Raw genomic sequence first — 9,595 nt, 5'->3', positions numbered from 1 at the left:
TATAAAAACTATTTTTAGACATCACGCGCTAAAATCTTCTCCATTTTATCCAAAAATGTCCTTTGCGTCATATAAATCTGAATATCAGCCATAAAATAATACAAGATGCACCATGAAGAGTTTTAATAAGTATGATTTAATTCCATTGGAAGAAAAATAAATATACATTAAATAAATAAATATAATATACTCTTGAAGTGACTGCTGTTTTATTTACAACATCCATCACATAATGAAGAACTTTAGAAATCACATAAATATATATATATATAAATAAATAAATAAATAAATATTTTGCTGAAACAGAACAGAGTTACTATATAATTTTACGACAGTGAAAACAGACACATATTCACAAAATGTAAAAATGTCTTTCTGTCGGCAGATCTTCAGTAAATCACACTTCTCTTCAGAATGTACGGCCGTCTGGATTTATTAGTGCGCAGTTGTCTTTTCAGTATATAGGGAGATTTCCTCTTCAGTGGACTGTCGCTGTTTTGCTCCAGCTCCAGATATTCCTGCTCGTCTTGAAGCTGAAATGAAAGACAGAATGTTTGAGCATTTTACCTCAATGTCACTCAGATTAATACAGCGCTGAAAATCACAACCATTGGGTGGACAGCGCTGTCAATCATCTGTCATGGCCTGAATGACACTCAGTTCATCATGTGGCTCTTTCTAATGGTTTTCTGCTTAGAGCTCCACTGAAGTGTGCTTGAATAACGTGTGCAGCTGATGGAGTCTACTGGGCAAAAGGTAATAAAGGTAAAAAGGCAAAAGGTTAACGGTAATTTTGGGGAATTTTAATGTTCTGTGAGTTGACCCATCAACTGTAGGTTTACAAAAAATCACTGTCACTTTCAAGTACAGCAATTCATATCGAATGTTTTTTTCGTTTTGCAGTTTTTGCAGTTTTGTTTGCAGTTGTTGCTTTTGTGGTATTGAACTTTAAATAATTGTATTACAATCAATCAAATATTTCAGATACATTTAACACATTTATGTAGATGTTGCTTCTGTTTTTTTTTTGTAATTCAGAATTTGTTTCATCTAAAAAGATATAGGTTTTTATTAATAGATGTATTTTTTTCATTATTATTATTGGTTATTAGCTAAAAAAATCAGATGTCATGTTTTTGTGGAGTACAATTGCAAAGCACATCATTTTTGGAAATGAGTAAAACTGGAGTTTTTTTGTGTAATTTTCAGAAATTTAAGTATCGAATACTGACTACAGTTGCATAAATATTTTTTAAAAGGTTTAGGACACCCTCAAGTGCTTTTTTGAGATTTTAACAGTTTTGTTTGTGTTAAGCATCATTTAAGACAGCGTTAGCACCTGTCAGCTTTAATTGTGGGGAAAACTGAATAATTTTGAGCTTTTGTCAGCTAATTTCATCTTCCGGGTTTAAAATAATTTTTGGGGCGGCATCAAAATCGGTGCTGTAGCACATATCTGCTAGTGGAGTAATGACGTATTGGTTTCTCATTATTACTCATAGCAGAGTTTTCTTATCCTATGAGAAGACCCTGCTTCTTAATTATTCATGAGAGCATGTGCTTTTCTAATGCAAGGCAGACCTGCTAAGCTTTGAGACCCAATGACTAAATGAGACTGTGTCCATGCATGGCACGGGTCGTATGTGTTTGTTTCCATGATCCACGGGGTTTGTTGCATGTTTTTTCCCGCGATTCTGTCAGGGCCGGTACAACAAAGCTGTTGGTTTGCAGCAAGCATTTTTGCCGAGAAAACTGTACGAGAATTAGAGAATGGCGGACTTTGTCTTTTAACAGTTGAGTTTATTACCATTCAGTCACATCGCTTATATACGTGCTGCTGTGTTCGCACATTTGTAAAATCCTCCAGATTACTGCCAGGGTTAATAGTTGAAACAGACATGGACCTCCTGCACTGCTATCCACTGTGTCTGCATTCAGACCCGGGGATTGAGGAGGAGAGAAGCGCTCCTCATTTATAGTGTTGATATAAACATGATTATTTTTATAATGATATAACAAATTGTGGTTATGTGTGTATGAAATTACGAATAACAAATTTAGCAGGACATTAAATTACTTTTTAAATTACTTATTATTAGTATTATTAAATTACTTCTACTGTTTATTTCTTTGCATGTTAACTTTGTAAACTATAAAATCATGGGTCTCCTCACAGTTTGTGTCTCATTTTGTGAGCCGACTGACAACTCCCCTCTTTCTCCCCTGCTCTGCTGGCCACGCCCACTCCTCCCTGTGCTCGCAGTGCTCCATGCCCATCTCGGAGCATTTTTATTTTAAAATCTGTAGTAGACTTGAACCGAAAGAGTGGGGTTTATGATCCTTTAAATAGGGTTTTATGTTTTTGCATGTACATACATATACTGTAGAAAAAAACAGAGACAGAGTGTAGTTATAATAATAATTTGTGTGTGTGTGTTCACTTTAAACTTAAACTTTAAACGTAATTTTTTTAAGTTTTAGTGCTTTTGAATTTTCATTTTCTTTATAATTTTCATTAAATATTTTTTTTATTTTACTTTCAAAAGAATGAAAATGAGAAACGTTTCCTTGGCGAATAGCAAATAAATATGTTATGTTACATATTTTACATATTTTATTTCCTATTGGTTAGCAGTTAGCACTTGACTAATAGCACTTAACTAATAAGACCACTTTATATTTTAAGTACTAAAACCAAACATGAATTGAAGTATAAATCTACATATACAGTACAAAAAGAGTCTCCTACAGTTTGCTGCCATGTATCAGAACATGTCAGTTATTTACTGTCACAGATCATTTATGTAATTTCTCACCTCTCTAGGTTGCAGGACCCTGCAGAGGTTCTGAATGTCATGCATTTCTTCCAGCATCTGAAGAAGAGTTCCCGAGACCCTCTGCTCATAGTCAGCGTGGACCTCAGTGTCCTCCGCCACATCCTCATTGGCCCAAGCTTCCAGCCACGAGTCACCGAGCCCGTTCACCATCCTACACACGTCCTGCAGAGGAAGCTGCCACAGGGGGGCGATGTGCCTGCTCGCCTTTACCTGTATACATGGGTCAGAGAGAGAAAGAGAGAACAAAAACTGTGAGTTGCAAAGTCCACTCATAATGGACATCTTTTTATGTTAAGTTTCACTAAAAATCTCAAGTAGCTGGTTGCAGATTTTCAGGCTTATTTCAATTGAATGTATATGGTTGCTCGTTTAGAAGCATCTTCAATTGTTGATTGGCACAGTTTACACTGTTAATAGCCATTCATTGGAATAATATAAGTGTCAAAAAGTCTTAACATCCAACCCCATTGCCCCTTTCTCTGTCTCATTGGATTAAAAGTCATGTTTATTGTGCAGCCTGAAGCAAATAATACAACTATATCAAACTGAAAAATTGTATATTCTTATTACCACCTAAAGGCTGTTGACGTTTTTTTTTTTTTTTTACAGCTCCTCGTTTTCATTATTAGACATAGCCTGCCGACATTTCAAAAGCATTAGCATTTAAAACATTATATTTAATATAGGTATTATAAGTAATTTTAAGTTGTTGGTAATTTGATTATTTACTCCGAACGTAACTGCAACGTATTTAGACCATAATTTAGTTACCAGTTATATGTTGCCAGTTGCCAAGAAAATAAAATTCAAAGGGGGCTAATAATTCTGACTTCAACTGTATGTATATATATATATATATATATATATATATATATATATATATATATATATATATATATATATATATATATATATATATATATATATATATATATATATATGTGTGTGTGTGTATATGTATATGTATGTATATGTATGTATGTATATATATATATATATATATATATATATATATATATATATATATATATATATATATATATATATATATATATATATATATATATATATATGTATGTATGTATGTATATATGTATATATATATATATATATATATATATATATATATATATATATATATATATATATATGTATATATATGTATATAGATATGATATATATAGATATGATATATATACATATATATATATATAGAATATGATATATATATAGATATGATGTCATTTTATGTTTACTGTATTTATCAAAAAATGAATTACTTTCAGCTAATCATATTATGTGTAACTGCAGCGTATTGACGACTCAAGTTTCGACGTGACAATTATGTCGTGACAACCGGAAAAGTGAAATTCCCAGTTACGTTGCTACAATGTAACTTTGCGACGTTGCCAGTCAATCACTTACCATAACCTACTGTAGATTTATTTTTGTACAGCAGAGAATTAGATATTTGAGTTTATTGGTTCTGAGTAAATGTCCACTGAATGGTCCAAGCTAATTTTGATGCCTCTGACTAAAGGTAAGACGTGCCTAATTTTGAGTATTAGTTCATCATTCACAAAATATTCCACCTTTATAGGGCAAATGAGGACAAGTAATTCTTGTCCAAATGACCAAATTGTTGATACAACGTCGTGATTACTAACTGGCAACCTCATGAAGTTATATTGTAGCAACGTAACTTTCACTTTTCCAGTTGTCACGATGTAATTAGTTATGTTGTCACAATGAATCTTGGGTCATCAAAATACGGGTGATATTTAGAATTTTAATATTTTAAATATAACCCAGCTAGCCAAAAAATGTGATTGTTATGTAACTGCAACGTATTTTGATGACCCATGATTCGTTCCACCCACATATTTAGAAACTGCATTACAGCCTGGTGACGAAACACAAAAGATGATTATGCATAGATGTGAACTGACCTATGGTATGAAAGGGATGACCTTTTAATGAGGTATATTTTTAAGAAATATTTTTGTATTGTATCAAACATTACAGCCTGTAATTTATTTTATTTGATCATAAATAGTTGGCTACATGTCCCCTCTTTTCACATCTCTCCTCTTTTTAGATGAGTGAACACCTATTTAATGTGTGTCACCTATTTAATTCATTTAGTTTTTGTATAAAAATAGTAATAATAACTTATCATTTTGCTTCCGAACTCAAAGTGCATGGTTACACTTTAACAATTAAAGATAATTCAAAGTTGATAATAGATAAAGCTGATGATGATAAATAATCAAATATATTCGAGTTTTTGAAGCTTTGGTAGCATATTTGTGTTGCAAGAGATGGCATCACTGGTGTTTATAGAGACTCACTCAAAATCTCAGCTTATAAAAAGTCAAGCTGTCTCCAAACATTACTATATTCCCAGTCTCCATCAAGCTTATGGGTTGCCAATACTGGATAAGCACATTTTGAGTTTTCTCTAGTGTCTTTATTGGCCTTCACAGGATGAAACTAACAAGATCAAGGCCTAGAGTGATATCTGGAAATCTACTTTCAACCTGTTGGCTGTAACTTTGTAAAAGCCTTATATTACACCAGTCTTAAATAACACAATCTTCTTTAGTTTGTGAGTCTGATATTGGAAAGAAAGTGTAAATAATCTCAGTGGTTCAAATATATCAATCTGAAAGATTTTTTTTTTAATGAAGTAAGGAAAATACCACCCGAAGGCCGTCTGTGTGCTTTTACAGCAACTTGTTTTTATTATCACACATAGCCTGCTGACTATGTGTCAAAAAAGCAATAGTATAAAACCTAATATTTAGAATTATTTAAAGTCATATCTATTATATTACTATTTTATTAACTGTTAACATAATAACTTTCAATTGTATTTTTTTTTTTATATTTTAAAAAATCCAATCTAATTTATATTCCATCTAAATATTTATATACTGCATTAGACTAATTGGGAATTGTCAGCTTATTTAGATATCTAATGTGTTGTTGATAACTTCTATTGTCCTTATTTGTCACTTTGAATAGAAGCGAATAATGATTAAAAGTCAATGTAAACACTAATTTATCTGAACTTAAAGTTACAAATGCCAGAAATTGTTTAGAGTATAACAGAAATATCTCATGTAAAATGTGATTCTCTTAAAAATGGATAACAGTCAGTGATGTGCTGACGATAGATAATGGATGTTTTAATGCGGTGCCGAATATTGCTCAGTGAATAAGGGCAGCTGAGCATCATTTCAGCAATGACACATCATTAGCTCCACCAGTAGAGCATGAAAGCTTTGTCCGTTTTGCTTTTGAAGCACACAGATCCTAATTTGCAGTCTGATTGGAAGCATTTCCATCAATATGTTACAAAAAATGTGTAATTTTGTGATACATTTAATACCAGTTGGCATTCATGATAAAAAAAACAAATCAGCACAAGCGCAAATTTGCTACAATTCCCAGATCAATGTGTTAATGTTGTCACAGCAAAATGTGATTTGATGATAGTGTTTTTAATTTGTTAGACATTGAAAAAATGCATAATTTTGTTCTTGCTATACACTCTTAAAAGTAAAGGTTCTTTTTTTCTGCATCGATAGATGGGTATGTTTTCAGTCTACAAATGGTGTTTAAAGGGATAGTTCACCCAAAAAAGAAAATTCTGACATAATTTACTCACTTGTTCAAAACCTATTTGAGTTTCGTTCTTCTAGTTAAAACAAAAGAAGATATTATGAAAAATGCTGGTTGCTGGGACTCATTGACATCCATAGTATTTTTTCCTATATGGAAATCAAAGGCTGCTAGCAACTACACTGAAAAAAAGATGTCTGCAAAATTGTTGCAAAAAATGTATGTGTTGAATTTAAACAAACAAATTAAATTGAGTATTGTTCAACTTAATTTGTTGGTTTAAATTCAGCCCAAATACATTGTTTACAGCCACTTAAAAAAAGAATTAGCAAATCCAAGGAATCATCTTTGAATAATTTTTTTTTCAATGTAGCATTCTTCAAAAATATCTTAGAAGAAGAAACACATAAAGGTTTAAAATCACATAGTGGAGAATAAATGATTTCATTTTTTATTTAATTTTTGGGGGAACTATCTCTTTTACAAGTGGCAAATATTCTCTGTTGACTCTGAAAATGTTCTTCATTCGATGATAAAAAATCTTTGAAGGACATTTTATCAAAAGGATCTTTGAGAAACCAGAAAAGTTCTTCTATGACATAACTGTGATAATCCAGTTCTTCATGGCATTATTGTTTTAAAGAGGGCAGAAGTAATTCTTTTACTTTTTTGTACTTGCAAAATACTGAATTCACAAAACCAAAAAAGCATGAAATAACCATGAGTTTCATTTAAAATTCAGCTGCCCTATACAGTCAAAGGGCATATCTATATTAAGGCCCCATATAAGGCCAGTATTGCCTCTGTCGGCTCACAGTCGACAGGTGTTTTAAAAGCAAGAATGTACCTTTGAAGTGAGGAGACTTCTCAGAACCTCATCCTCTATTGCTCTTTTTCCCTGGTCTATATCTGAAGAGGGAGAAAACACACAGCATTGAAGGATAGAAAATAAAACGGATGCTATTCTCATCTCCAGTTGTGGATCTGTTTTTAATTCAACCCAAATCTAATGAAAACATCTAGCAGATTATTCATCTATTTTAAGATACAAAACTTTACATTGTGAGGTTGTTAATAAATATTAAATGTACAAGAAAAAATAGCATTTCCTTGTAAATTTTCTTTATTAAGTCAGTTATTTGCTGTTTCTTTGTAATTTGTTGCCAGTTTTCTTCATGTATCAAATCTATAAATATTTGAATGTCTGTATTATCCTTTTAGATTAAAGTGAGGTGTTTTGTTCTAAGAGAAACTGTGATTATGCCATTGGAAAGCAAAAATATTCCACAGCAAATGCAGACAAAATTAAAGAGGTCACATTTTGATTAGTTTTTAAATTGAGTCCATCAGTTTTAGTTTTATCTTTATGGAGTTGGTAATACAATTATTGAAACATAATTGAAAAACCAACCAATGCATAATACTGATGAAAATACTGATGAACACTGAGATATAGATATAGAAGATAGTTGGAAATTGAACAAGATAACAAAAATGTTTTAATTATTTACATTTAATCATCATATAGTATGTTTTCTTGCTAAATATCTGTCATTCTAAAGAGTAATTAATCAGCACTATTGTCAATGTAGTACAATGAGTCAGTATAAAGTGATAATAGTCCACCTACCTGAACATAATCCATTACACAATAAAAAAAGGAGCAAAAAGGAGGTCAGCTGCATCTGCATGTTGTTTGTAGTTCCACAATTTCTGCACATTCAAGCTGGGCCCAAGTCCATAGGGTTAAAGGTCATAAAATAATATGAAAAGGGATGAAGAATAACAACTAAGAGAAGTTGTATGAGAGTTACAGAGATTGAGAGAGAAAACACAGCGTCCTGCACAAGTCACAATGCTCCCTCTTGGATTTTCCTCCAACCTATTCGCCGTGTCTTCTCTTGTCTTTCTCAGAAGTGAAGTGAGGGATGGCGTTCTCCATTCCACCCGGTTTATAAGAGCCTTTATGATGTCAGAGGAGCTGCACTATCGTTCCTACCCCTCCCGTATTCATCTCCATATCTCTCTCTCTCTCTCTCTCTCTCTCTCTCTCTCTCTATCCCTCCCTCCATGCACCCTCGTCCTGTGTCACAATGACATCAGCAAACACCTCAGAAAGCACTTTGGTTGTTGACGTCAAAACTTCGATAAATGCTCATTTGATGTTCCTCTTCATTTCGGGAGCAGGGGGCGAAGAAGTGAATTTGTGATTAGTTCTTGGAAGCGTGATGATGACGAATAAAGTTGGAGAGGATGCCGGATGCCAGAACTCAATGATATTGAAAAATCATGAAGATTTACCAGTTTTAGCATGTGTTGATGGCCATTTGGTGTCATGCGTTCCATTGTTGTAGGTTGTTCAGCGTATCATGCTGAGATAAAAATGATTTGGGAGAATGTGTGACGTTAGACCTTGACAGTTTATTACAGTTTGTATTCCATTCAGATGCATGATAGCCTATGTCAAGGTTGAATTATTATTCATTGTAATTCAAGAACAAAGGATGTTGTAACAGCTTGGGTTCAATACACTCAAAAAACACTTATTATTATAAGTGAATAATATAAATTATTTTAAATGAGTTAAAACAACATAAATATTAAGGTTTTTGGGGGACAAATTAATTGTTTTATGTTCAATCTACGTAAATTTGTAAAAACTATGAAATTAACTTAATCAATTTGTGTTGGGTCAACATGAAGGAATTGTGTGGGACCCAGCATTTTTACAGTGTAGGCAAAAAACTATGAAATATTACATGGCAAACTGCATTTTATTCGCCGTTAAATGTAAATAAATCAAATATTAATGTCAAGAGGACATGGTTGTAAATGACGATGATATGATGATTTGTGAAGATGCTTATAAAATTAACTGTGGGTCGTCTTTATTATTCTTGAACAGAGATGCCCAAAATAGGGCCCGTGGGCCAAAGTTGGCCAATGGTAATTTTTGATTTGGCCATCCGTCCCATCTGAAAAGAGAGGGAGAAAGGATGGGAAGGTGGTTTGGGCGAATACCTTTGACAGAGATTGCGATTTCGAATTTAACATAACCTTTTGTTTGATTGTTTGTTTGTTTGTTTGTTTGTTTGTTTGTTTTATTGCTGAGCAACAAAAAAGCCAACTGA

General features: G+C 32.7%; 1 protein-coding gene across 1 annotated transcript; it reads right to left on the bottom strand.

Moving 5' to 3' along the window:
• Positions 1 to 328: 328 nt before the first annotated feature.
• On the bottom strand, positions 329 to 8,427 carry nts (neurotensin). Its single transcript, XM_056478784.1, has 4 exons — positions 8,095 to 8,427; positions 7,312 to 7,373; positions 2,817 to 3,047; positions 329 to 533 (listed from the first exon to the last, which is right to left on the bottom strand). Exons 1-4 carry the CDS (start codon positions 8,183 to 8,185, stop codon positions 390 to 392), a joined length of 528 nt encoding a protein of 175 aa, XP_056334759.1. The 5' UTR covers positions 8,186 to 8,427; the 3' UTR covers positions 329 to 389.
• Positions 8,428 to 9,595: the final 1,168 nt, after the last annotated feature.

This window comes from Danio aesculapii, chromosome 18, assembly GCF_903798145.1.
Source record: "Danio aesculapii chromosome 18, fDanAes4.1, whole genome shotgun sequence".
In the NCBI taxonomy this organism is placed as follows: Eukaryota; Metazoa; Chordata; class Actinopteri; order Cypriniformes; family Danionidae; genus Danio; species Danio aesculapii.
The sequence above is the reverse complement of the archived record's forward strand: the minus strand, read 5'-3'. Positions and strand labels throughout refer to the sequence as shown.